The following is a 26,540-nucleotide window of genomic DNA, read 5'->3' on the forward strand; positions in this document are numbered from 1 at the left end:
CACCTCCCTGATGAAAAGGTGCTGAATGCAGACGTGAGCCAGTGGGATGAAGCTGTATGTGGTGTGGTTGCTTGTCAGCACCCACAGCACTGGGATACACTAAAGAGAGCTGAGAGGGGGAACAGCCTTGGATCCATTTAGGAAGCCCTCAGTTTTTACAGCTTTCTTGGAAAGGGAAGGTAAAAATAAGGTTACATGCTGATTCCCACTAAAGAGGGGAAAAGAACCTTCTTACTCTGGAGGTACCTAACTCAGAGTCCCAGTCAGGGTAAGGCAGTTTTTGGAGTTCCCCTGAGGTAGCTAGTCCAGCTGAACACTGTTCACAGGCAATTCAGTTCTTCCAGCCATCAGTCTGACCTGGTTGAAGGGGCATGTCAACAGAACTTATCTCCATAGCTTGTCCCATGTGCAGCACTGTGCACATGGGACATAACAACCCCCTGCAGCACTACAGGCTGGGGGAGACTGGCTGGAGAGCTGTCAGGAAGAGAAGGACCTGGGGGTGTTGGGTGGCTGCAGGCTGAATATGAGCCAGCAGTGTGCCCAGGGGGCCAGGAAGGCCAATGGCATCTTGGCTTGGATCAAAAACTGTGTGTCCAGCAGGTTTGGGGAGGTGATTGTGCCCCTGGACTGGGCACTGGTGAGGCTGCACCTCGAGTGCTGGGTCCAGTTCTGGGCTCCTCACCATAAGAAGGACATTGAGGTCCTGGAGCGAGTCCAGAGAAGGGCAACCAGGCTGGGGAAGGGGCTGGAGGGCAAATCCTCTGAGGAGCAGCTGAGGGAGCTGGGGGTGTTCAGCCTGGAGAAGAGGAGGCTGAGGGGAGACCTTCTCCCCACCTCCACTGCCCTGCCAGGAGGGTGCAGAGAGGTGGGCGATGGTCTCTTCAGCCAGGGGACAGGAGATGGGACAAGGGGCAATGGGCTCAAGCTGCCCCAGGGCAGGGTCAGAGCAGATGTGAGGGAAAAGTTCTTCCCTGGCAGAGCTGTGGGGCTGTGGAACAGGCTGCCCAGGGAGGGGCTGAGTCCCCTTCCCTGTGTGTGTTTAACAGACAGGTAGATGAGGTGCTCAGGGATCTGGTTTAGCTTAGGATGGGAATGGTTGGACTTGATGATCTCAAAGGTGTTTTCCATCCTTGTGATTCTGTGTTCACATAAAACCTCTCTACTCTCAAGGTAAGTCAGCTCGGATGGCTGACATGGGGAAAGAGTGAATGTGTTACTTTTCTTGACAGCAAAAGTACTTCCTGGGGCAGGAAATGGCTTGTTAAATTTAGATGCTCAATTTCCAACGTGATTTTGTTGCCTCATGTACGTGTAACCTCACTCAGTAAGGATTTTATTCCACCTGTGGAGCTCAGCAGCTTGCTTTAGTGAAGTCCTTGTCAGTGAGGTTTGTGTATCTGCTGCCTGGAGCTTGTGTTATGTACCCACTGCTCATCTCTCTCTCTCCTGTGTGCCTCTGGGTGTGATCTCCTGCATGAGCTTCCTTGATACCAGACACACGTGGCAGTCCTGTCCTGAGAGGGTTTGCTGCTGCTGCCAACAACCCCTGGTCACTGTGGGCAGGTAAGAAGAAGGAACAGCCATACACCACAGAGTCTGCTGAGCCTCACACAGACCTGCAGAGCCTCAGCCCTTCCTTGGTGTTCACCTGCCATTTCCTTTTCTTAGGTGAACTTCCAGCACTGGAAACAGTAAATATCTCCCCTGCCATCCCTCATGGAGGTCAAGGTGCTGTCCCACCTCTGCTGCACCCCATCTTCTGCATCCTCTGGTTCAAGCAAGGTCAGAAGAAGGTACTGATGTCAGGAGGATCACACTGAAGGCCCCTCTGTGAGTTTTAAGCTTGCAGTAAGGGTGGACACTGAGGATAGCCTGCTTGTTAGTCTCAGAATTTTACAAAACTGTTCCATTTTTGATGGAGCTGTGTTCCACCCAGAGCTTCCCATGTCCTGTTTGTGCTCTGGGCAGCACACTCTTAGTACAGGTGGGTTTGAACCTTCATTAACTTTACTTGAAACTTGATTAACTTTACTTGGGTGAAAATGATGCTTCACATGGCCAAAGAAGTACTAATGGAAAGTACAAGTTATCCCTGTAGGGAGAAGTGATGGTGGCACACTTACATTGTTTCCATCATCCCTGCAGACATGAGAGGTGTGATACAGGTTCTGTAATAAAGAGGGTTGCAATGGATTAACCTCTTTAAAACAGGGGTGGGAGCATGCCAGAAGGTGGTACTGGTGCAAGATGATGTTCTGATCTGCAAAACCTCTAGGGTTGCCAGATTATAGGCAGACCTAGGGCTCTGTGAGGTATTGAGCCTGCAAAGTGGAAAATTTCTAACCCTTCACACCTCCTACCCTTGTGCTAACTGAATCCATGGTAAGCTGCTGTGGAGAGCACGTTCTGGTGAGTCAGAGAGGACAGACAAGTGCTCAGGAACACAGCTCAGCATGTGCTCTCTTAGCTGCTGGTCTCAGTAACACCATGGCAAGAGACAGAGTGTTCAGGAAGCTAAAGGCAGGGACACAGCTCCAACTGGGGCAGGTTCTGTTGGGGTATTGTCACAGGTCTGTGCAGTGACTGGTTTCAGTTTGGCAGACCCTGTAGCTGCTCTGCTCAGCTGTTTGGCTTGGGTCTTTTTTCTTCTAGAAGAATAAATTTTAAACACTCAACAGTATCCTTTTTAAAAGGAAAGAAGTTTTTACTTTGTCATTATATTTTTCAAATTCTCAAGTGCATCTGTCCTCACCCTTAGCTCTAATGTCTGGAATCATTCCCTCTTTCCTTCCCTACAGACAAAGTAGGTGCTGCTGTGCAGATGTCACTCACATGCTTCTCTTCCTACCTCAGCTCTTCTAAGCTCAGATCATCTCTGGCTAAGGCCTCCAAATGCAAGAGTTTCATCCTCAAAATATCTTCCTGTGATCCTCTTTTTACCATAAACTAATTCAGCAGTTTTAACTATCCAAAACTTGCTAGCCTGAAATCCCATGGGTTGGGTGGACTTTCCTATGTGACCTAAGAATGACATGTACCAGCTGAGGAGCTATTTTCAGCTGTGTGGACCAACTATTGCATTAATGCTAATGTCATTAACTCACTTTGGGAAGTACTTTGAGAAGGAAACCTCTAGGGTAATCTCTGATTTGCCTTTCATGCTGCTCATTTGAATTTATTTCACTATGAATCTTGCTTCTGTTTGCTCTGAGGGTCAGAAAGACTTCTTTTTCCAGGCATGAACTCTGCAGCAGGGCCAGATAGTATCTCACCTGGACAGATGAACCTCATTCTCTTTAATGACATTGTAAAAGTGAGTGCTTGCAGCTTGGAGGGAGGGGAACACCTTTCTGCAGTGAAACAAAAGGTGTGATAACCAGGCTGCCCTCTGCTAATTGGTTTAGAATGCAAATTAATCAACAGAGGTGGCTTAAAGCAGCATCATTAAGGCTGAACTAATGGTGTGTCCCCACCCAAATGGGATCCAACTCCTCCTATGGCTGCAAAAGGTACAGTAAAGTTGAGCTGATCGTTAAGTTGACCCTATTGTAGTGGAAAGTCCTTGAGTTGGAAATTTTTAGGGGCTGAGCAACTATTTTAGGCAGATGTCTCACGTGCCTGCTCTATTCTTGTGTTTCCCCCTAAGCATCACCTTCTGACCGCTGTCAGGAATGGGATACTGAGCTGCACAGACCTCTGTCTGACCTGGTATGTCTGCTTTTATTTTCTTAAATATCCTTGAATCCTGTTAGGACAAGACTCTTGGCAGAGAGGGTGGTCACTCACTGAACTGGCTCCCCAGGGAGGTGGTCAGGGCACCAAGCTTGGCAGAGTTGAAGGAGCATCTGAAGATGTTATGTGGTTTCATTTTAGATATCCCAGGGCATTGGACTTGATGATCCTTCTGGGTCCCTTCCAGCTGGAGAGATTCTGTGTGCCCAGTCCCATGCTTGGGCAAAGAGGGGAGTCTGACTCCCACAGTTATGGGGAGAGAAGGAAGGCAGCTGCCCCTTCAGCAGCAGCCTTCAGTTAAATTAGCTTAATCTGAACATGGAAGGGTCGGAGGACGTCCTGCAGACCAGAAGAGGGGTTTCAGCAGGTGACAGAGGAGATCTCTGCCTGCAACAGGGCAGCTTACCCCTTTCCACTGTGCAGTGTCTGGCGTTAGACCTCTGTCTCTCCTCATCACACGCTCTGGCCACCTCAGGTTGCTATGCCAATGCCAGAAATAGTTCATTTCCTACAAAATCAGTGAGGCAAACTGGCTCACTGAGAGGTTGGGTAGTGCCAGCTTCTGGGTGAAACCCTGGAGAGCAGAGCTCAGGTGTGTGATGTCAGATAGCTGTTAGAGCAACTCAGCTGTTTTGCATAGATGTAGCTGCAGCCTGTGCACAGTTCAGCTCACATGACAGGCAATAACTCTTTAAGCTGCTTTAACTTAATTACTTTTGTCTATGTGACTATACTGAGGCCAAAATCATCATTCCCAAGAGAGCTTTTGCCGTACTGCAGCCTGTCTCACTTAGGAGAAATGTCTCTAAGATCTTTAAAGACCCAGCTTGATTATTATTTCATGACATTAAAATAGATCAGGGATGTTAATATTGGTGTTAGTCAGGATCCAGTGACCCACAGCAGCTGCAGCTCGGAGAAGCGACATCACGAAGGCTCCAATTGTACCCTGGCTGGAGCTCTGAGTGTTTGCTTTACCTGAGACAGCTGCTTCTGAGCAGGAAAACTGCTCAGAGAAGGGAATCTGGTTGTTAAGTTGGTTTCTAACAAGCAGGAGAAATATCAAAAGCCAAGGATTTTGTCTGGGAAGTGGTGTCAGGGTAACAGGTACCTCTGGCAGCAGTGCTGGATCCACCCTGCCTGCGAGGCGGTGGGGTCTGCAAGCAGAGCTCAGCATCACAACCCCAGATGTCAGGTAGCCCCAGCATCTGCATGAGTGTTTCTGAGTGGCAGCAGCTGCTCTGGTGACCTGTGGGACCAGGTAATCCTTGTCCAGGAACGTGGTACCTCACTGCTTGAAGGTGTTGCTGTACTTCCACTGTGTTTAATTGTTGTGTATGTCTCTGCATGACCCAGGTTGCCTTCTTGATCAGTTGTAGGGCTGCTGCAGAAGGACAACTGGATGTTCAGATCAGGCATCCTTTAGGATTTGGGGAACACCTCACGATGCTACTCTTCATTAGGGCAGGGGAGGATTTGGAGCACATGGGGAAGAACACTGCTGTGAGTTTATGCAGTGCTGTCCCTGGCAGTGCTTTTGTTTGTGTTAAAGCCTGCAAGACAGGTCTGTGTTATACACTCCCCTCTCTAGGAAAGTGCCACTGCCTTAAAGAAAAGCAAAGCCAAGGACAAAGCCTCTCTGTAAGATCATGAGGTGTCTGTGTGCTGCTCCTAAATGAGGTGTGTGCCCAGCCTACAGCCTGGAAGTGGTGAAAGGCAAAAAGGGATGGAATAAAAAAAAAAAAAAAGGGAAGAAATAGTTTATGATGACCTGTGGGTGCTGTAGGGTCAGTGCCTCCTCTCAGAGTGGATCGCTGTGCTCCTGAGGGTAGCCCACAGGATGTGCAGATGGCCAGTGTCATGGGCACCTCCTGTTTCCTGTGGATGGTGTTTGGGACAGGACATTCCTGGAGTGATGACAGAAGTACTGCTGGGCTTCAGAGGAATCCCTTCTGAGGGGTCCCCAGGACATCTCACCTACACAAGGCAGGAGGGGGAAGCAGCCAGGCAGCTTCTCCAGCCTCAGTGTGTTCAAAGCAGGTGAAAGCTTTGAGAACTGAAGATAAAAAAAAAGGGCTTATTGCTCTCCCACCTGTTTCTCAGCTGTGTACTGTCTCAGTTTAGCCTTAGCACTAGAAAGGGGTGAGGGATGAGGTGAATTTTATGTTAGAGTTCAGCAAGCTTGGCCCTGCTGGAAGGTGGGCACAGCAACAAGCAGCTGTGCACTGAGGCTCTTCTGTGCTCTGCATTCCTGCGGGTAGCCAGGGAGGTTTGCAGCAGCTCCTGCTCACATGGGGCTCCTTACAGATCCTTTGCCTGCCCTGGAAGCACTGGCTGTGCTTCCAGCCACAGGCATCCCGAGTTCGTACGGCAGCATCGCACCAGAGCGGAGGCCAGGAGTCGGTGTGGGTTAGTCCCTTTTCTTGTTCAAACTGATAATTTCTGGGGGAAGGGGTGGAGAGAGGGATAGATTTAGAAATAGGCTTAGCCAGATAAGTTTGTTATCCAAAGTTATGGGTGAAAAATTAAGTACATCAAGCCCTATAAAAGTGAAAAGGCAAGGGTCTTGTAAAGCTCTGGACACCGCAGGGACTTGGGTATCTCATCAAGGCAGCAGCGCTGAGCTGGTGCTGTGTGGGGATCCCACACTGGCTGTGGGAGACACTGCAGAGGGGGGTGGATGGTTCTGGACAGTGGGCAGCAGCAGCTCATGTTTCCTCCCTTGGGAGGACACCAGTGCTGCACTCGTGCCCTGCGACCGGAGGAGCGACTTTGCAGGAGTGCGGAGCCCTGAATCCCCCTCTGTGCTGTGAGCACACGGGGCTGTGGCTCAGCAACAGCAGCAGCAAAGACCACGCTGGGGCACAGCATGGGTCTGCTGTGGGTGCCTCACAGATTTGGGTTCCCACAGGATGTGCAGGCTCTGGGATATGAGCAGAGTGGGTGCGGTGTTCCTGAAGATACCCTTGTGGCAGGGAAACCTTCCCTGGGTCCCATATGAGATGAGGATTTAGTAACCAGCCAGTCTGCTTTTCTGTTGGGTTCTCACTGGCACAGTTCAGCTTTGCTTGCTGCAGAAGGGGTGTTGGGGACAGGAGCACCTCAGCTCTGTCCTGTGCTTGATGCTTGCTGTGGACCCCAAGGGAGAGGGGGCTGCAGCAATCCCACCATTGGGAAAGCGCTGGGGTTTGTGCATGGCAGACTGCTACTGCCAGAGATCTGCCTTCAGGATTCCCCAGAAATAGCCCTTTCTGTTCCAATCCTCTCCCCATCTGGGCAGCTGGGTAGTTTTCCCCAGCCTGATTTAGTTTCTTTAGTTTCAAAACCAACTTCCACCTTGTGTGTTTTCTGTGTTACCCTTTTGCCTGGAATAACTGTCTGAGCACGTGTTTGGATTTGAATATCCAGCCAAAGGCAGATCCCAGTGCTGGCAAACTGAAATTTGTGATGGAGAACTGTGTTAAATTTTAAAAGAAAGTCATTAACCCCCCCCAGCTAACGAGCTGAATGTGCAGTTTGCTGGAAACTCTAACAGAAACACAGGTTAAGGTCAGTCCTGGGGGGTTGGAATGGTGAGAGGGAAGTTAGAGAGCGGTACGGCGCTGTTGGGAACCAGTACAGAACGGGGCTGTTGCTCGTGCCACCATCTCTTCCCAGCATGCAATTTAATTTAACTTCCCTGCTCCCTTGGGAAGTTTATATACTGTTTTCCCCTCCCCTTTACAGTGGTGCCAAGGTCAAGGGCTCGTGGCCTCACAGCACAGGACACTGGTGCTTGGAAGTTGCTGGAGCAAGTGACAGTTCTGCGTGGGAGTCATGGAGCAGCCGGGGCAGCCAGGGCTCGTGTGTGAGTGCTCAGATGGTTTCTCTGCTCTGCTCTCAGTGCTGGGCTGTTCCCTGGGTGAAGGGTGGATTGTGACTGTACTGGTGTCTGGTTGTCACCAGCCATCCCCATCCTGGTGCTCGCAGGAGATAAGGGACTGGTCTCCCCGGTGCCCTTAGCGGGAGCTGCCCGGCTCGGTGCAGGACGGTGTTGGCAGGAGCAGACCCCAGGGTGCCCTGCTCCAGTCTGATGGGGTCCAGGGGTAGGAGCAGTGTTTGCAGCTGCTCACTCTGAGCTGTCTGGGAGGAGAGTGTGTAGGACTCCAGCAGCCTCAGAGTCCCAGACTCTGACAGAGACTCTTCTTTACTTTTCTATTAGTTTTTTATTCTGACAAACCCTATCTAATGGGATTCTTTTACCCAAACTTGTGAGACTGGCTGCTTTAGAGAGACTGGGTTTTGTTACTGTCCCGTTTTCTTTTTGTCTGTTAAAAGCATGTTTGCACTACAGGCCTGGAGAGGGGAGGCTTGGTGTGAGCCTGGGGAGCTCCTAGGAGACAGCGTGGCCTGTAAGCTGCCTCTTGCTGCATGGGATGGGCAGTGCTGCAGGCTGGGCAGTGCTGGGGGGACAGCACAAGCCCTGGTCTCAGTGCTGTTGTGAGGTTGCTTGGTGAAGGAGATGAGGGCATGGCAAGGCTGGGCTGGTATATGCTCTGCTTGCATTAACAGAGGTTCAAGATCCAGGGGACTGCAGCAGAGTGGATGGTTGGCTTGTTCCCTCAGTAGGACTCCTAGGACACATGTGCTGTGCAGGTCATTGATAGCTGGGGAGGCTGGGTGCTGAGCTGTGCAATCCAGGCAAGGAAGTTTGCTGGGATAAAACTTCAGTGTTGATGGGTGGTGGACAGAGACCACTGGGAATGTCAGCAAATGGATTTGGCTGAACAAATGAGGGGAAGAGGTTTTGTTAAGCCTGAGGGAGGGGAGAAACATTTTGAAATGCCTTAGAAACGACCCTGTATCCCTGTGTCAGTGCCCATCCTGCCTGTGTGCTGGTTACTCATTGTCCAGGATGGTGCTTTGATGCCATTTACCCGTGTCTGTCGTTCTGAGACATCAACAGGGCTTCTGGGGGATGTGATGAGGGAGGGAGGGATAGATGTTGGGGACATGGCAGGGTCCTTCAACCCTCCTGTCCAGGAGGTGACAGAGCACTGTGACCCAGGGCACTCCAGGGCCTCTCTTCTGGGTATGTCCATGTGTGATCATGCTGTTGGGCACAGCCCTAAGAGAGGAGTTTTGAGCCTGTGGGAAGTTTCTTTGCAGACCCCAGGGCTGGGATGATGAGGGGTCCCCAGACCTTCCCTGTGGGAGGAAGGCAGAACTCTTGTATATTTTGGAGTACAAATGCACGTGACTCTCCCAGGTTTGTTGCCAGCGCTGCTGGTGAAGGCAGGGGAGGAAGGTGAGGGTGGGATGAAGGGGGTCATCCTCTCCCCAGCTCTGTGTCCAGGGCTCTTTTCCATGTCAGCAGATGTGGCTGGGGTGTGGTAGAGGATGTGATGCCTCCAGTTTCGGGTTGTTATGATTTGGATGAGCTCTGATGTTGGTGAGCTGTGGAGCTGAAGGCTTCATTGCTGGGGGCAGTGGTCACTGAGCTGCATATCCTACAGCTCCCATCCTGGCTCCTGCCCTGCTGCAGTGCTGTGTGGAGAAAGGACAAGGAGGCACCTGGCTGCTTTCCACCACGGGACCAGAGCTTTATGTAGGAGCTGCAAGCAGAAAATTCCTGCCAGGCCTTTGCAGGCTCTACAGGGCTTAGGAGGGAAATGAAGCAGCGAGTGGCATTAGCTGTCTGCATGGCTGGGTGCCTTCTCAAGGCCCCTGTGGGCTGCCAAGGTCAGGGCAGAGCACTGCGGGGGGCAGGCAGCCCCCACACAGCCCCCCTCTTTCTCAGGGCCATTGTTTGCCTCTCCCCAATGCCCAGAGGGGCTGTGATCTATGGCAATGATACAATAGGTGTCTGTTGGCAGTGATGGATTGGGCTGTTGAGAGAGCATCCCTCTTTCCCTCCCTCCCTCCCTCCCTTGTTCACTCTGTGTCTCCTCTGTTGCTTTTCCTGTAGTTTCAGGCAGTTTTACCAGTGTAAATTCAGCCAATTGAAGCCAGTGCCCCTGCAGACAGTAAGCCAGACTGTGGGCAAAGACAGCTTTTCCTGTGAGCCTTCCCAAGCTGCTTGCCTCTTTGTGCCAGGACACTTTGGTTAGGGGTGTGAGGATGGAGCTGGGGGGATGCTGGGGTACACTGGGTGCTGTACGTACTCACTACTGTATCGAGGGGCTGAGTGGCACATCCTGACTCAGACTGGATCTGATCCCAGGTCAGACTCTTGTGTTTATGGATGGGGTATGTATGTGTCATGCTTCCATCATGGGAGCCCCACTGTCCTCCCCAGGGAATCAACCCCTGACTCCAGCTGTCCCGTGGGGTGTTTGCACTGGGTCTGTAGAAGGGCAACATGAGACACTTGTGCTGCACTAACCCTGAGCTGCTCATCTCTGTGGAGAAAGCCTGGGCAGATGTTTCTGCTCCTGAAGAGTGGCTGGGCCAAGCTGGTTCCTCTGCTCTGTGCTGTGGCTGGGAGATGTCTCTCCATCCAGCCTCCCATTTCCAGATCTGTGCACTATGCACCAGCACAGGATCCCGTGGCAGGTCCCAGGGTGGTGGTTTGATGGATGTAAGTGAGGAGGGGCAGAATGGGGCTGGTGTGCCATCTGCAGGGTGCTGGACAGATGGAAACTATCCAGCTCCTTGTGCAGAGCTTCCCTGCTGCTGGGAGCCTGAGTGCTTCCACAGGTGGTGGGCTGGGAGCTGGGTCTGAGCCAGAGCCTTGCAAGACTGTCTGAATGCCCAGCAGTGGCCCAGCAGCGGCCCAGCAGCATCTTCAGTGTCCCAGAGAGCTGCTTATGGGCTAACAAAGCCCTGACAGGGCTGCTCCTCTCTTTTAGACACAATAAAATAGCAGCAGTGCTGAGCAGAGCATCTGGGGCACGCTTGGTGTGTGGCATGTAAAGGGCCATGGCCAAGACTGCAGCTGAGGCACATCCTGGTGTGATTCCCTCTGAATATGGTCTGTGTCCTGCTGTGACACTGGCTGCAGTGACCTGCCATCACTCCTGTCCCTTCTGCATGCAGGGCTGGCTGGGGGACCTGGCAGCAGGGTATTCTGGGACAGGCTGGGGCAAGGTGGAGACATACCCTCGTGGCAGGTAAAGCCAGGGGTACTTCAGAGCCTGTTACATCCCCTGTGTCCCAGCTCCCTGTCCTGCCATGTCTGGTTCTCATCATCTCCTCCTTTCTCTGGCAGGGACAGGGCAGAGTCCCCTGTTGTGGCTGCCACAGGGGCAATGTGGGGCTGCACAGCCCGCCCTGCGGAAGCAGAGGGGACCATCGGGGAGCAGGAGGAAGATCAGCCATGCACAAGTGAAGGGGAAAGGTAAGTGATGGGAGTGGGGGAGAGGGACTGTGGGCCAGCTGGGGCTCAGCTCTGGCCAGGAGCATGTGGAGGGATGACTGTGGGGAGGGACAGCAGCCCCTTGTCAGGGCTGAGTTGTTCCATTGTCCCCCTTTGCCTGTGCCCAGGGCAGCAGGACCTCTCACCCAGAGGCAGGACCTCAGCTGCTCTCACCCAGAAAGTTCTTATGGGGCTCATCCTGGCTCACCACAGCTCCCCCTGCTCTGTTGTGTAGCCTCTTAGCCTCATGCAGTATCCTGTAGAGCCAAACTCATTGAGTGTGGCATTTCTTCCTCTCTGCTGGAGAGCAATCGCCTTGGGGTCCTGCACTGTGGGGAGCAGGGCTGCATGGATCTGTGGGTGGGAACCAGAGAGCTCTGGCACAGCCCAGCCTTTGGGGAGGGGGCTTTCTTGGAGACACCATCTCCATTATTCCTCCACACTCCAGAGATTGACCTCATCTCCAGGTGCCTCCTGCTAAACTATGGTGCAGCATCTGGAGCTGGTGGGTTCATTGCCAGCTTCTGAGGGGTGGGAAGGGCTGCTCTGGGGTCTTGCAGTGACCCCCATCAGCCTGGAGGGCTGCGTGCCTCTTTGCTTGTCATATGAGAGACAAGCACATAGCTCATGCCCTGCCATCCCTCCCTTGTCTCACCCCTGCAGACCAATTCTCCTTGCACCCTTTCCTTGCCTGCAATAGTTCCCCAAAGAGCTGTGAATGTCACTGCCCCATCGCTCCAGCAGGATCATTCCCTGAGCAGCTGAGTGGGAGCTCCCAAACCCGATGGCTCTCAGGGTCAGGGGGATAACTGACAGCCTGGCTCTCTGCAGAGGAGAGGAAACACGGCAAAGCCTTCCTCTGTCCCAGGCACTCATCGCCAGGGTGGTCCTGGGATGGTGCTGGTGTGGGTCCCAGCTCTGCAGAGCGGGGCAGGATGCTGCCCAGCTCCTTGCCCGTGCTGCTGGGCAGGGCCTGGGCCTGTTTGCTCAGGCAGGTGCGGTCCCCGTTCAAATCTGCGGGATCCAATGGGAGCCGCGGCGGTTGGACGCGTGTCCCATGGAAACCCAGCCGCCTTCCCCGGGCTGGGCAGGGAGGGCTCCAGTTACTGCCTAATTACAGCTGTCCTGCCATGGAGCCCGGCAATGTCCACAGGGTCTCGCTCTGCACTGACCCCCTGGGAGCTTCTTTCTACCTCACCACGTTCGGTAAGTGCTGAGCCTGCAGCACGGGGAGCAGGGGGTGCACCCAGCGCCCTGAAGCGTGGCTCTGGCTGGTGCAAGGGCTTGGCAAGCCTGGCGTGGTAGGGACAGGCTGGAGAGCTGCTCCCTGAAGGCATTAATGCTGAGCAGCAGCCTGCTGGTTTATGCCTGGCTGAGCAGGAATAATCCCTGGCTCCATCGAGCTGGGGGACAGGGGAGCACCCTGGAACCAAGCTGCACCTGCCCAGAGGAGCTGCAGGAATAATCCCTGGCTCCATTGAGCTGGGGAACAGGGGAGCACCCTGGAACCAAGCTTCACCTGCCCAGAGGAGGTGCAGGAATAATCCCTGGCTCCCATCAAGCTGGGGGACAGGGGAGCACCCTGGAACCAAGTTGCACCTGCCCAGAGGAGCTGCAGGAATAATCCCTGGCTCCATTGAGCTGGGGAACAGGGGAGCACCCTGGAACCAAGCTGCACCTGCCCAGAGGAGGTGCAGGAATAATCCCTGGCTCCATCGAGCTGGGGAACAGGGGAGCACCCTGGAACCAAGCTGCACCTGCCCAGAGGAGGTGCAGGAATAATCCCTGGCTCCATCGAGCTGGGGGACAGGGGAGCACCCTGGAACCAAGCTGCACCTGCCCAGAGGAGGTGCAGGAATAATCCCTGGCTCCCATCGAGCTGGGGGACAGGGGAGCACCCTGGAACCAAGCTGCACCTGCCCAGACATGCTGCAGCAGCCAGCCAGTTTCAGATACCTGGCTCATTTTTCCCCCTGGATGGGCATGAACTGGGATTGCTCTGTAGGGCTGGCCAGAGCTGTGGCCTCTGTTAGGGCAGAGCCTCAGGTTCCTCTTTGCTCCTTATGGGTCTTTCAGGGGCTGCTTCGGTTTCACTGCATGACCTTGCAGGAGTCCAGTGGGTGGTGGTGGCTCAGTGCTGCAGCCAGAGCTGGCCCTGTACCCCCACCCTGCAGGCAGGTGGGTTTGGCAGCACATGTGGTGGCCATTGCTTGTGTGTGACAGCTTGTCAGCAGCTGTCTTAAGCAGAGGGAAGCTGAGTGCCCTTCCCTGGGTGCTACACCTTCAGCAGCAGTTTTCTTTCAAAGCTTTTCCTTGTTTTAGGGAGCAGGGCAGGCAGAGAGGGTTACGTGAGTGGAGCAGGGTGTCCCTTCCCTGGGCAGCCAGGGATGCTGCTACTCCTCCTTTTTGACTTGTAAGCATCAGACTGCTCTGGACAACCTGGGAGCTGAAATCCTCCTGTCTTTGTCTGCAGGATTTATGCATGCCAAATAATGTGAGTTTTGTGGTGCCTCTTGTCTGTAACCAAGTGTGGACCAAACAGCATCTCTGTGGCCACAGTTCCCTTCACTGGCTTCACTGTCGCTGGCAGACGTGGCATTGTGTGCTCTGAGCAGGGGAACAGGGACAGGGCCAGCACAGCCCTCTACTTGTGGGGGACCAAGGAGGTCCCTCAGGAGGGCCTGAGGTGATGGTGATCTCAGGGCACTCTGCCTTGTGCCTGTGGGGACATCCCTCCCAGGCACTTATCTGATGCGCCTTTCCCTTGGCCAGAGTTTCCCCAGCCATGTGCACCAGTGGTTCGTGGCTGTCCCAGCCAGGGCAAAACCTGCTTTTTGCCTACAATGAAACAGAAAAGGGTTAAAGGACCAGAAAACCACATTTTCTGTTTGCCAGAGATCATTGGTAAGGAATGGATTTTCCTGCCTGCTGGGTCTTTTCCCAAGGGACACCATTCACGTGTCCCCTCCCTTAGCCTGGCAGACTTCTCTCATAGCTGAGAACCTGTTTGATTACCAGCTAGTGCTTGTTCATACCTGATTTTTCCCTGTTCTCCCTGTGCCAGCTTTGTTCAGCAGCTTGAATCGCCTCTCCCAGCCTGGGTGCCCTCTCCTCTGCCACCCTGTGAGCCTGGCTGAGCCCTGCGATGGGGTGCACACCCAGGAGCTGCGTGTGGGTCCTGTGGTCAGATGAGCCATCTGCTCTTTGGTCTTCCTCTGGCCTTACTTTGCATCTATTTTCATTCATACTGGCCTGTGTTGAGCACAGGTCACCTTTCCAGGGCATCTCTGCTGAAGCAACTTCCCTTTGTTCATGTTGGGGATGCATCAGAAGAGGTAAACCCAGGGGATGATGTTCCTCTGACCCTCTGCTCTTGGAGCAAGGAGCCATGCAGCCCAAGAACTTGCCTTGGTGGGGGTTGTGTTTGTGCTCACACAGGTCTGGAGGAAGGTTACTGCTCCCTTCCACCAGCTGGGGCTGGACTGGCTCTTTCAGAGCAGCTCCTTCACTGAATAGAACCACTGCAGAACCCTGTAGAAACACCTTCCCTGTAGAACCACTGAAATTTCTAAAAGCCAAGGAGCACTTCCCAGGCACGAGCAGTCCAGGATGTCTTTGGGACTGGACAGACTGGCTGGGGAGTGCTGGGGGGGGTGTGCTTTGTCCCATCATGTGCTCTGGAGATGCTTGGGAGCAAAGGTGTTGAGAGAGAAACATCGTCTGTTCCTCACAGGAAGGAGAGGACCTCTCCCACCAGTGCTTCCAAATCCTTGCTGCTGGGAGCCAACTGGTGGGACATCTGAGAAAGACAAACCTGTCCTTTTCCTCCTGCTCTCCTCTCTCTGGTGCTGGCACAGCCTGTGACACTGTGACACTGGGCCAGGTGCTGTCCCAGCACCAGGAGCAGCAGCAGTGCCCAAGGGTCCTGCCTGGCCCCATCCCTCATGGAGCAGCACCCTTGGCCCTGGGAGCTGCGTGGCCCCAGCTATCCCCACGCCAGGGCTGGGCTCAGAGCTCCCCTCCCCCTGCATCCCCCCCCCCCCCAAATTACCCAGCCCAAAAGCTGCCTTTCTCCTCCCATTGATTGCTGGGCTAACCCCTCACGCTTGGTTAGACAGGGGCATTTTGCTTTTGTGTTGTGAGGGTTGTTGGATGCTGATAGAGGAACAGCCAGAGGGTTCTCACAGCACCAGAGATCTGGAGATAGCAGAAGGGCTGAAGTCTTGGTGCAGAAGGCTGGGGTGGCCCCTGTTGTAAATGGGTGTCAGCTTTGGGTGAGCTGTCCTGATTCACCCTCCTGGCTCTTCTCTGTCCCTCCTCACCTTGCTCTCCCCTGCACATGAAGACACACGTGTTCCAGGCATGCAGATGCAGCCATGGACACACCCCAGCTGGGGAGAGACTGGAACCTTTCCCATCAATTTTATTTAGAGTGAGAAACGAGATGTGAGTTCTCTGAACTGCTTCAGGTTGAACAGCCCCCTAAGACACCCCAGCAAACCTAATGCCTTGGGTGCACCTTGTGCAAAGTTAAACGTTGGGTTTTAATTTGAAGGATGTTTAGAGAGCTGTAAAATTCTGTTTGGAAGTTGACTTTGTTTGTTGTGCTTTGTAAGCTGGAAAACAAGTGAAAACAGGGTATCTTGCTTTGTACAGAATCAAGCATTGTGCTAATGACACAATGGGACCTCACTGCAGCCTTCCAGTACCTGAAGGGAGCAGAGAAACAGGAGGGGAATCAGCTTGTTAAAAGGGCAGAGACTGGCAGGACAAGGGGGAATGGTGAGCTCTCGCTGCTGTGCTGTGCCAGTCCACCTTGGGAGACATCTCCTGCTCAGGGGCTGTCCATGGAGTGGGTTAGGTCCTGGCTCCTCCTTTAGCAAGTCAGATCAACCTTCTGCTCCAAGAAAGATCCTATCATTTGCTCCAGACACCAGATCTTGGTGCTTTGAGCTCCTTCTCTTCTGTGTTGTTCTCTGCCCCACTGAGGGGCAGAAATGGATGGATGTCCCTGTGATCTTACTAAGATCCATTCTTTTGGCCTGTTAATGACTGTTGGAACCATCCTGCCTTTCATCTCTTGACTATGGCCCTTGCTCTGCTCACCTCTATGATGGGCAGCACCCTTCAAGGCTTGGCTGGGCACTGTGGGTGGGCAGGTCCTGCCTCCTGCCTTGCTGGATGGCTGTGGGTGAGCCAGTGCATCGGCAGAAGGGACATCTCTCCCCAGACATGCTGCAGAGTTAAGTTTCTTTCATGTAGCTCCCAAGGCTCTGTCACCACCTCCTCAGTCAAAAGCTGTTGTGCAGGGAGCTGGGCTATTCCTGGAAGTGCTGTGTCACTGCAAGCTGGGGGTCCTGCTGGCACCAAGCCCCCCCTCTGGGCTCAGTGGCAGAGGGTCTGCAGTGTGGTGGAGCATCGCTCTTCCCTAGGGGCTGGCTGCTCCTGGCTTCTTTGTCACCTCGCAGTTATTCACTGTAAATACACCACTGCAACTGTTCTCCTTTAATCCTAGATTGAAACAAGCCTTGCTCAGCCTGTACTGCCTGGGATCCCCAGGAAATGCAGGAGGTGCCAGTGTGGGTGCTCTTGCTGTGCTTGGGTTCCTGGGGGCTGGGTTACTCCTCATCTCTGCATCGTCTCTGCTCGATACCAGTGCCACTGGTAGCAGCTGCTGGGGGATGCAACAGGAGAACAGTTCCTAAGGCTCTCCTATTTCCCCAGAGCCACCCTGGGCAGGTGGGACACGCTGCAGGGCAACAGGGGGAGGCATATGTGGAGTGAGGTGCCCTGGCAGCGGGTGGATGGAAGCGGGGCAGTGCCGCGGTCCCAGTGTCCCCCCGTGAGGCCAGCCTTGGCTGACCCTGCGCCTTGTGTTCCTGTCACCAAAGGCACTGCTTGTCCTTGGCGTCTGTCCAGGCCATCTGCAGCCCAGCCTGCTGTCACCTTCTGCAGGGGTGACAGCCCCCTGCCCCGCAGCAGCTGGTGGGGGAGGCAAAGGGGAAGCTGTGGCTAGGCTGGGGCAGGGTTTGAGCACGCTGCATCCCTGTTAAACAAGGGCTAATCCATCCCACAGCCAGTGTTTCCTCTTGGTGCTCCCACTTCCCTCTGCCATGGGCTCGTGCCTTCTGCCACCAGTTTGCCATGTGCTGAGGAAAGAGGATTTAGGTTTTTCTGGAATGTTTTTGCATCTGGAGCTGTCAGAGCATCTTGGTAGCAGAATGTGTTTCCCCCCACCGCTTTCCCTCCCTGAACCAGGGCCCTGTGCCCAGGGGTGGGCAAGCAGGGTGGGATTGGCCCCGTGCTGGGTCCCAGCAGGGTGAGCCCTGCCTCCTTCACGTGTCTCCTCTCTCTCCCATAGGCCAGCTGAAGCTGTCCATCGAGGTGCAGGGACGGGTCCTGGTGCTGCACGGTGAGTATCTCCCACAGGCACCTGGCAAGGTGGCCCCACAACCACGGTGGGCTGGTGATGGGGATGGCACTTCCACGCCCTTCCTTCCTTCCAGCTCTTTGGGGCTTCACAGCAGCAGCAGGGTGAGGATCTCTGATTTAGAGGCAGAACAGAAACTTCTGGAGACCTTGATTTCTGGGTCACCGCGCTCTGTTTGGCATCCACTTGTACAGATTCTTTAACTCCATGTGTGGAGAAGAAAGGCAAACAGAACTTGGAAAAGCAAATCTGAAGTGCTTTGTCTCTGCAAAGAGACATTTGGCTTTTACATTAACCACAACTGTTTGCCACGTTTGCCAGACTTCCAACTGTTCTGTCACCTCCAAATGCTGTGTTCTTTTAACACCAGCCAAATTTCTTTAACCAGAGTATCTCACCTGGTCTGGGCTGGGGTTGCTGTCCCTCAAGCCATGGATCATCTCACTGGGGACAAGAGATGCTCTTCTTTCTCTGGGGACTCAGAGACCACCACTGCTGAGTACTGCTGCGGGAGAGGGGTGCGGTGCCTGGGACATCGGCTCCATGGCAGCTGTGAGGCAGATCCCAGGGATCTGTGTCACTGCAGCTTTAGAGAGTGTCAGAACCAGCTCTTTGCCTTGGGAAAAAGCCGTCTGGAGGCACTCAGGATTGCTCCTGCAGTGATCTGTGCCTCCTGGTCTCCTGGCACAGAGCTGCTTCTACCAGGGGCTCACGGGCTTTGTGGTAAACCAATGGTTCAAGGAGGAAGGAAAAAGCCAAGAGCTGGAAGTGGTCAGAGCAAATATTCCTCCCAGTGATCAGAGCAGGCTCGTTGCCACCCTGTGCTTGGGCTCTGTGGGGTGAAAGGAAAGCGGGACCCTGGGACTTCCAGTGCTCTTGTGGGTGGGGGAAGCCCCCCCCCCCCCCACATCCCAGAGACCTGCACAGCAGGGCAGGAGGGCCAGGAAGGACATTTTCTTGAGCAGCATCCCTGCATGCAGCCCAGCCTGGCCCCTGCCTGGCTGTAATGAAGCGGGTGCAGCAGTGGATGTGCCTGGTGAGGCTGTGGGGATGGCTGAGCCACGCGCAGCCCCTGTTCTCTGCTCAGCAGCCAGGAGAGCTGTGCAGGCAAGCTTTGGTAAAAGGGGGGTGGGGGGAAGTATCTTTTTGGCTCCTTCCTAGCTGTGTGTGGTTCTGAGGGTCTGGGACCCACTTTGCCCCACATCTCTCCATCTGGAGCAGCCCCAGCACGAGCAGGGTGCGAATCACTGTCTCATTCTGATGCTGTCTCCAGTGGAAGGACTGGAAAGAGGGAAAAGGTCCAGCAAAGAGGCAAAGGTCCCACCAGCCTGGGCCCTGGGAAGCCACTGTGCCTGCTGGATGCTCAGGGTAGCCCCTGTGAGCAGGGGGAGGCTGGGTGCAGTGAGGTGATCCATCTTTTCCACTCTCTACTCCAACATCTTTAAACCCAAAGCAGGTCTGGCTGGAGCAGGAGGCTTTTGGAGCCTGTTGCGGAGGAACCTTGCAAACTGCTTCCCAGAGTACCAGAGGGTCCTGCAGAGCCCCTTTGCCCTTGCACAGTGGGGTTTCCATCAGACTGACTCATATCTGTCTCTGACAAAAGCAAAGTCCCTGCCCCTTGCTGGGTGTGTTAGGAGGGAGCTTGGCCTTGCTCCGACAGCCCATCCCGAGCTATCGGGGCTGTGGAGCACAGATGCTGCCTCCAGCCATGGTGCTGGGAAGCACAGAGATCCCCAGTGTTGTCAGTGGTGCTGTGCCCAGTCTCAGCTGGCAGGGCTGCCCTCAGGATGCCCTTGATATTGAATTCAATGATATTTTTGGGTCTGGGACAAGGAGCCCGGAGTGGTGTGATGTCAGGCAAACAAGATGCAATTTGCCATCCGGATGCTAAACTGCATCTGCCACCACCCTCACCCACAGACACTCGTGTTTATAGCAGGGTTGTACTTTACCTTAACCCCTTTACCTGGTTGTGGGTGCCCAGTGAGACCAGAGCAGGCTGCTGGGGAGATGTGTGCAGGATCCTCTCGGGATAGGAGAGGGGTTCAGCCCCACAAACGCTGAGCACCCCATGGTGCAGAGCTCTGCAGTGCAGGAAGGTGCCTTCCCTGCTGCTTTGGGGCTTGACTGTTTTGTTATTTTCTTTCCAGTCCTGGAAGCAAAAGGTCTGATAGGAAAGGAGTGCCGGACATGCGACTCCTACGTGAAGGTGGGTTCTCCTGGGGCTTTGGGGAGCTTTGGCTTTCTTGGGGTTTTGTGGTTGACTCTTCCAAGCATTATCTGGGTTGCCTATTCCTTCCCTTTCCTCCTCTGTCCTGCTCTGGCTGAGCACCCACTGCATGCAGGGAGCTGGCTGCTCTCTTGCCCAGTGCTGGAGGGCTCATGGGTTTTGTTTGGTGCCGTGTCTGCATGGAGCCAGAAAAGTGGAGGGCAGAACCGTGCTAAGGGCTGTGTCACCCATTCACTGCAGGAACATCCTGCTGCATGCCCAGGGGCTGGTGGGGAGGAGCACAGCGGCTCTGGGCTCTCCTGGAGGCCACTTTGGCAGGTTGCTCCCATGGTGGTGTGCACAGTACAGGGAGCATCTCCCCTACGAGGGGGCTGCGAGACAGAGACCAGCTAGCAACAGTTGTGTGCATCAGTCCTTGATTCTTCCTCTCTTTTCCTTCCCTCCCCTGCTCTGAGGAGTTTTGTAGTGCTTGACATTGGGTAAAGTGATCTGAACCACCAGTTAGCAGAGGCTCAGCTGCATCCCTGGGGTTTACCCATCCACAAGAGTGGCTGTGCTGGTCTCCTGCCCCTGCAGTGGCAGAGCTGGCACTGGTGTGCCAGAGCTCGCCTTGAGAGCGCTAACACGCTGCTTGTTCTCCTTCGTACAGATGTCCATTGTGCCAGATGCTGACTGGAAATGCAGGCAAAAGACAAAGACTGTGCCTGACAGCAAAAACCCCATCTTCCATGAGCACTTTATTTTGTGAGTATGAGAGAGCAGAGGCAGCTCTGACCCATCTGATACCCCCGTGGCAGCTGCCCTGGGGCACCCTCGCAAAGCCAGGACCCTGTGAGTGCTTTTGCAGAGTTACAATAAACACACATCACGCCTGAGAGGGTCTGCTGTGGGGATGAGTGACAGGCTTTATTCTGCTGGTTTTTACAGCTGAAATGCCTTGAGCTTTTGGGCAGAGCTCTGCAGAGGCTCGCCAAGCTCTCAGCACACAGCATGGCAGCAGTGCTCCCACACGATCAGACTCTCTTGCTGGACAGGAGTTGGGCAAACACACTCCATTCCCTAGACCTTGCACCTGTGATAGTACAGGCATCAGTATGAGTGATGGAGGTAAAAGGACAGCATGTCTCTGCATGGGAAGGGAGCTGGATGTCTTGTGGTGTTTGGGTTGAGCTTGTCATTGCTGGCTAACCAGGCTGTGTCAGACCCCTGTCCCACACAGCATGTAACCTGGCACAGGATGGGTGTTTCTGAGCATGTTCCTTGCACTGTGTGTTGCCATGTGTCTTTCTGCAAGATTATTTCTCCCCTCAAACCTCCTGAGTGGTGTCCCCAGGAGAGGTCACATCCCTCTGCAGGTGCTTGGCAGGAAGGAGTGAACTAGTGCAACAGTGGGCTGGTTTGAGGAGGGTGAGGAGGTGCCATCCTGGGTGATGCTGCAGTGCTCTGTGCAGAGAACGGAGGGTGAGGGGTCTCGCTACGAGGGCAGCCCGTGCTGGGTGCTCCTTGGGTGCTCACAGTCTCTTCTGCTTGTTACAGCCCACTGCAAGAGGAGGATGAGCAGAAACGTCTCCTGGTCACAGTGTGGAACCGAGAGAGAAATTCCAGGTATGGGGTGGCTCTGCCATACCATCTCTTTCAGAGGGGATGGTGCACCTTCTGCTCTGGCCACCCCAGGTGAGCTCCTGCAGCACCCTGGCCCTCGAGGGCTGGCCCTGGTGTCAGAGCTCCCTGCATGATGGCTCTGGAGGGGGCCAATCTCACCCTTGCTGCTCTCTGCCTCTGCTGCTTGGTATCCACCCTTTAAAACTCCCACAGCTGCTGATGCGGCACCGCAGCCAAGTGGGGCTGGAGCCTGGCTGTGGCCAGGGACCTTCCCTACCCTCAGGGTCCATGCAGTGAGCAGGAAAGCCCAGCAAGAAGGGGTCTGGCACCTCTCAGGCTGTGCTGCCTGCTCAGGCAAGTGGTATCTGCCTCCTTGGCTGAGCTCCTGCCAGGATCAGGTAGGCTGGAGGTGACCAGGAGCTTCAATCCAGCTCCTCCTTGCCCTGACTGCAGATGAGCTGTGTGGTTGCACCATGCTTGCTCAAAGTATGGAGAGGGACATGTGTCCTGGGCCCTGCCTGGCTCCTGGCATGGGCTGGGGCGTTTGTGAGGTCCCTGCAAAGGGGTGTATGTGGGCAGCTGGTCCCCAGAAGTGTGTGCTGATGATCTCTGCCCCTGTTCTGCAGACAGAGCGACCTGATCGGCTGCATGAGCTTTGGTGTGAAGTCACTCCTGACCCTGGACAAGGTACCTTGTGCTGGGGCACAACGTGTGGGACTGGGGCCTGACTCTGGTTGGTGGGGAGATGTGGTGCACCCTTGGGGTAGGAGCAGGCTTCTCCCACTGTGGGACAAAGGCGCTCTGAAGGTGCCCAGGGAGTTCCCTGGTCCCGTTCCCAGTATGGATGGTCACTGTGAGATGCTTGGATTGCTGGAGGCTGGGATGGCAAGGTTGTTAAAGGAGGAGTCCTAGGAGAGGGAACCATCACTCCCTTCTTCAGGGATACAAAGAGAATTGCAGCAAATGGAGGTGCCAAGGTGGCCCAGAGAGTGCTGCCTGCCTGGCTCCCAGCAGGGCTGCCTGGGCAGCAGGAGATGGGGCCTGGCTGGCTCAGCCTGTTGGCATGTGTCACATCTGACACGGCAAAGTGGGTGCCGTGGTGGGGACGTGTTCCTCTGAGGAGGAGTCTGCCTGATTCTCTGTACTTAGCAGCCAGGGCTTCACTGGCTGAGCTGAAGGTGGGGAGAGGGCAGATGCAGAGGTCTGGAGATGCTGCTGTGGTGCCAGATTGTGCCAGAATCCGTGTCCCTGCTGCTGCAGGTTTGGTCTCAGTGCTGCTGCCCCAGCCTGGCTGCTGCTTGGTAATACAGCTTTCACATCAGCTCCCTTGGCCTTCCTAAAGAAGCTCTGAGGCTTCTCCTGCCAGTGACTCCTGCTGATCCACTGAAACAGGAAATGTTTCATCTGAGCTGGTGAGGGCCCAGGATTCCACCCCTGGACAGCCCTGCTCTGGTGTCAGCACATCAGAGTGTCCTGGGAAGCTGGAAGGGGTTGGGGAAAGTGAACTGCCTGGGCTGTGGAAATTTACTCCCTAGCAAGAGGTTGAAAAGGAGCTGCTCCACCTGCTGCCTGAGGAAAGGGCAGGATTGCCCGAGCATCACCTCCTCCAGGACTTGGACAAGTGAGATGCAGCTTCTTTTAATAACAGTAGAGATAATTAGGCAGAACAGCTCTAAACTGCAGCTCTCCCCTGGAAGGACCTCTGCTCTGGCCATGTTTGGCCTCCCCAAAGATGTCCCCACCTTGTCAGGTTTTTGGCTGTGAGTTTGATGAGGTGTCCTGGCATGCAGAGAGGAGGAGGGAGTGTCTGTGTGTACAGCACCCCCACGCAGCATCCTACTCTCGGGTGGATGGGAGGAGGATGCTGTGGCATGTGGTCCAACTGGGACATCAGCTAGGGCTGAGATGAGCTGACCCTGTTCCTGGGCTGTTCCTGCTGCTGGAATATCCCTCCCTCTCCCCAGTTTCCTTATTGTGGATGTAAAACCTTCATTTTTAAAAGGCCTCTCTCCACTGGCCTCTGGGAGCATGGTTCCAGCACCCCCATCCAACTCCTGGGCTTGGGCCAGGATGGTTGGTCACCCTGGCTCCTGCTGGGGAGCACTGGGAAGCAGTGGTGGCTCCCTGGAAGAGGGGAGAGAGACCGCCATGGTCAGGTCTGGGCTCTTGGCTGTCCTGGCAACATGGGTATGGGAGCCCTACTGAGGAGCACCCAGAACTGCTTGAAGGCTGGTTTGGGCATCCTCCTCTGGTGATAAAGCTGGAGCTGTGCACTCCCTGTGACACTGCTGCAAGCTCGACATGGACAGTTTTACTGGAGACTGGCTGTGTTTCTGCACCTTGTCTCCTTCAAAAAACCTAGAAGTCTGTTACTTCAGGGATGCTGCTCCCTACTTGCAGAGAGGGATGGAGTTTTAGTTGTTGCTGTGTCCTCAGAGAAGGACTCCAGGCTGTGCCTCCGTGTGTGAGCCTGTCTGGGCAGCCTCTGCATACTGCCTGGGGCAGCTCCTGCAACGGGACCTCTCTGGGGCTGTGGGGAACCAGATTGAGTTAAATGGGGGTCAGTATCTACCCCTGCACCAACAGCTTCTTTCCTTCCTCCCAGGAGATCAGCGGTTGGTACTATCTCCTTGGGGAGGACCTGGGCAGGACCAAGCACCTCAAGGTGGCCACACGTCGTCTGAAGCAGAGCAGAGGTGTGTCTCCCCGCTGTGATGTCCCAGGGAGTGTCAGCAAGGTTTGGAAAAGCAGCCAAGCTCACATCTGTCCCTGTGCTGGCACTCTGCAGCTCCCAGCCCTATGGCACCTAATGCCCCCACAAGCACTTCTCAGCCCCATGACGGTCAGCGGGCACCCCAAAAGACTGGCATGGGGGCGATCCTGGCCAGCTGAGCAGGCTCTGCACAGGCACTGAGCTGTCCCCTTCAGTTCTTGCTCCTGCTTACCTGTGGCTATCGAGGACTCTGTGGGCACCCCAACATTGCAGCCACATCCCTGCCTCTTGCTCAGCAGTTCACTGGGCCGGTTCTTGCCTCTCGGGCTTGGGGCTGATCCAGCAGCTGGACTCTGTTTGGCTTCTGGGGTCTGTGCAGGATAGTGGGCAGCTGCTTCTCCTGCCTTGGTCTTGCTGTGCTGCCAGGGTGCATATCAGAGTCACACAATCAGATTGACATGGTTGGAACAGGCCTTTAAGATCATTGAGTCCAACCATTCCTGTCCTGTGCTAACCCATATCCCTGAGCAACTCACCTACCCATCTGTTAAACACACCTGGGGACAGGGACTCAGCCCCCTCCCTGGGCAGCCTGTGCCACAGCCCCATAACTCTGTCAGGGAAGAACTTTTCCCTCACATCTGAGCTGACCCTGCCCTGGTGCAGCTTGAGGCCATTTCTCCTTGCATGGAGGAGGACAGGCTGGCACAGGGCAGGATGAGATGGCAGCGCCTGTCCCAGATGTGCCTGTCCCTCTCCCAGCCTGGAGAAGCTGTGCCCATGACACATAGTGTGTAGGGGCAGTGTGGGGGCTGTCAGATGTGTGCTGTCAGGCTGACATGGCCTTGCCCTTTTTATTAATTATTTTAATTTGTTTTAAGAGCCGATGCTGGACAGTCAGGATGCAGCGCAGGAAGGTCAGGATGCTGCAGCCATGGAGCAGCTCAAGGTAGGTATGACAGCGCTAAGACCTGCTGGCAGCGTGCAGACGTGGGGTCAGGAGCTGGCTGCCAGCAGAGCCTGTGTGGAGGGGTTTCATCGAGCCAAGGGATGGGGCAGTAGTCAAGGTGCTGCTGAGGTGGAGCTGTGTCAGTCTCCCTGCCCACACCGTGGCTTTTATAGGCAATTAGTTATCCTGGTTGAGCAGACTGGTGGAGGTGGGTGGCTGGGCTCATTCCCCAGCGCCATACTGGCACCTCCTGTTTTTCCATTCTATTGCCACAGAGACAAAGCAGCAGCTGCTGGCTGGGAGTGATGGGCCCTGGGAGCGATGGGAGAGCGGCGGGCTCTGGGAGTGATGGGCTGTAGGAGTGACAGGCTCTGGGAGCGATGGGTCCTGGGATTGATGGGCTCTGGGAGCAGCAGGCTCTAGGAGTGGTGGGCTCTGTGCGTGATGGGCTCTAGGAGTGACAGGCTCTGGGATTGAAGGGCCCTGTGACTGATGGGCTCTGGGAGCGAAGGGCTCTGGGCGTGACAGGCTCTGGGAGTGATGGGTCCTGGGATTGAAGGGCTCTGGGAGCAGCGGGCTCTGTGCGTCATGGGCTCTAGGAGTGATGGGCTCTGGGAGCGATGGGTCCTGGGATTGAAGGGCTCTGGGAGCAGCGGGCTCTGTGCGTCATGGGCTCTAGGAGTGATGGGCTCTGGGAGCGATGGGTCCTGGGATTGAAGGGCTCTGGGAGCAGCAGGCTCTAGGACTGGTGGGCTCTAGGAGTGACAGGCCCTGGGACTGAAGGGCTCTGGGCGTGATGGGCTCTGGGCGTGACGGGCTCTGGGCGTGACAGGCTCTGGGAGCGATGGGGATGGGGCTGGCCGGCTGCCGGCCACACAGCATCAGTCCCTGGCCGTCTCCACGTCTCCGTAGCCGGGTGCGTCTGCTCCCCTCCTCCTTTCAGAGCCATTTGCTCTGGGAAGGGAAAGGCCCATGGTGGAGCCTCGGTGATTTATAGGAAAGGCGAGGATGGGAAATGGGAACACAAACACAGGGCCTGCATCGGAAACTGTGCTCAGCCGGCCCTGTGATTTATCTGTGCCGAATTCCGCCGCGCTGCTTCCCTCAGCTGCATTTTCAGTTATTTGTTTTAAAGCGTAGTATTGAGCAAGACAAACAAAGCCAGCACATCTCTCCTCCCTTCCTCTCCGGCAGTCGCCACTGACTTGAAAGATGGTGGATGGGAAGGAAGACTGATCCTCCTTCCCGCTCCAGCCCAGCAGTGTGGCAGGCTGGGACAATGTGCCCAGAGCAGCCCCGGGCAGCTTCTCTGACAGCCCCACCATGTTGCTGGGTCCCCTGGGAGTGCTGGGGCTCTGTACACATCCTCTCTGGCCTCCACTGGCGCTGTCACCCTGGCTGCTTTGCAAGGGATCCGGGGTCTGGGTTCTCTTGAGCCTTTCCTCCCTCCCATCCCTGTGTAGGAGGGTGGAAGGTGCTGTCTTGGTTGCAGCCCCATCTCCGAGGGGTCCCACCACAGTGTTGGTGATCAGGGTTGCACGGTGC

At 55.0% G+C, this 26,540-nt stretch overlaps 1 protein-coding gene across 1 annotated transcript in view; it reads left to right on the plus strand.

Annotated features, from left to right (window-relative positions):
• Positions 1–3,274: 3,274 nt before the first annotated feature.
• Positions 3,275–26,540, plus strand: part of RGS3 (regulator of G protein signaling 3) — a gene marked incomplete at its 5' end in the record, with an annotated part of 85,765 nt that continues 62,499 nt past the window's right edge. Inside the window, 11 exons of the mRNA XM_084272311.1 lie at positions 3,275–3,316; positions 3,650–3,711; positions 7,462–7,582; positions 10,925–11,053; positions 17,433–17,483; positions 19,652–19,710; positions 20,381–20,475; positions 21,268–21,336; positions 21,960–22,020; positions 23,939–24,029; positions 24,928–24,995. Coding sequence (XP_084128437.1) covers positions 7,552–7,582; positions 10,925–11,053; positions 17,433–17,483; positions 19,652–19,710; positions 20,381–20,475; positions 21,268–21,336; positions 21,960–22,020; positions 23,939–24,029; positions 24,928–24,995 — 654 coding nt within the window. The remainder of the gene's footprint in view (positions 3,317–3,649; positions 3,712–7,461; positions 7,583–10,924; positions 11,054–17,432; positions 17,484–19,651; positions 19,711–20,380; positions 20,476–21,267; positions 21,337–21,959; positions 22,021–23,938; positions 24,030–24,927; positions 24,996–26,540) is intronic.

The sequence above is a fragment of the Gallinula chloropus genome (genome assembly GCF_964237585.1).
Source record: "Gallinula chloropus genome assembly, chromosome: 18".
Lineage (NCBI taxonomy): Eukaryota > Metazoa > Chordata > Aves > Gruiformes > Rallidae > Gallinula > Gallinula chloropus.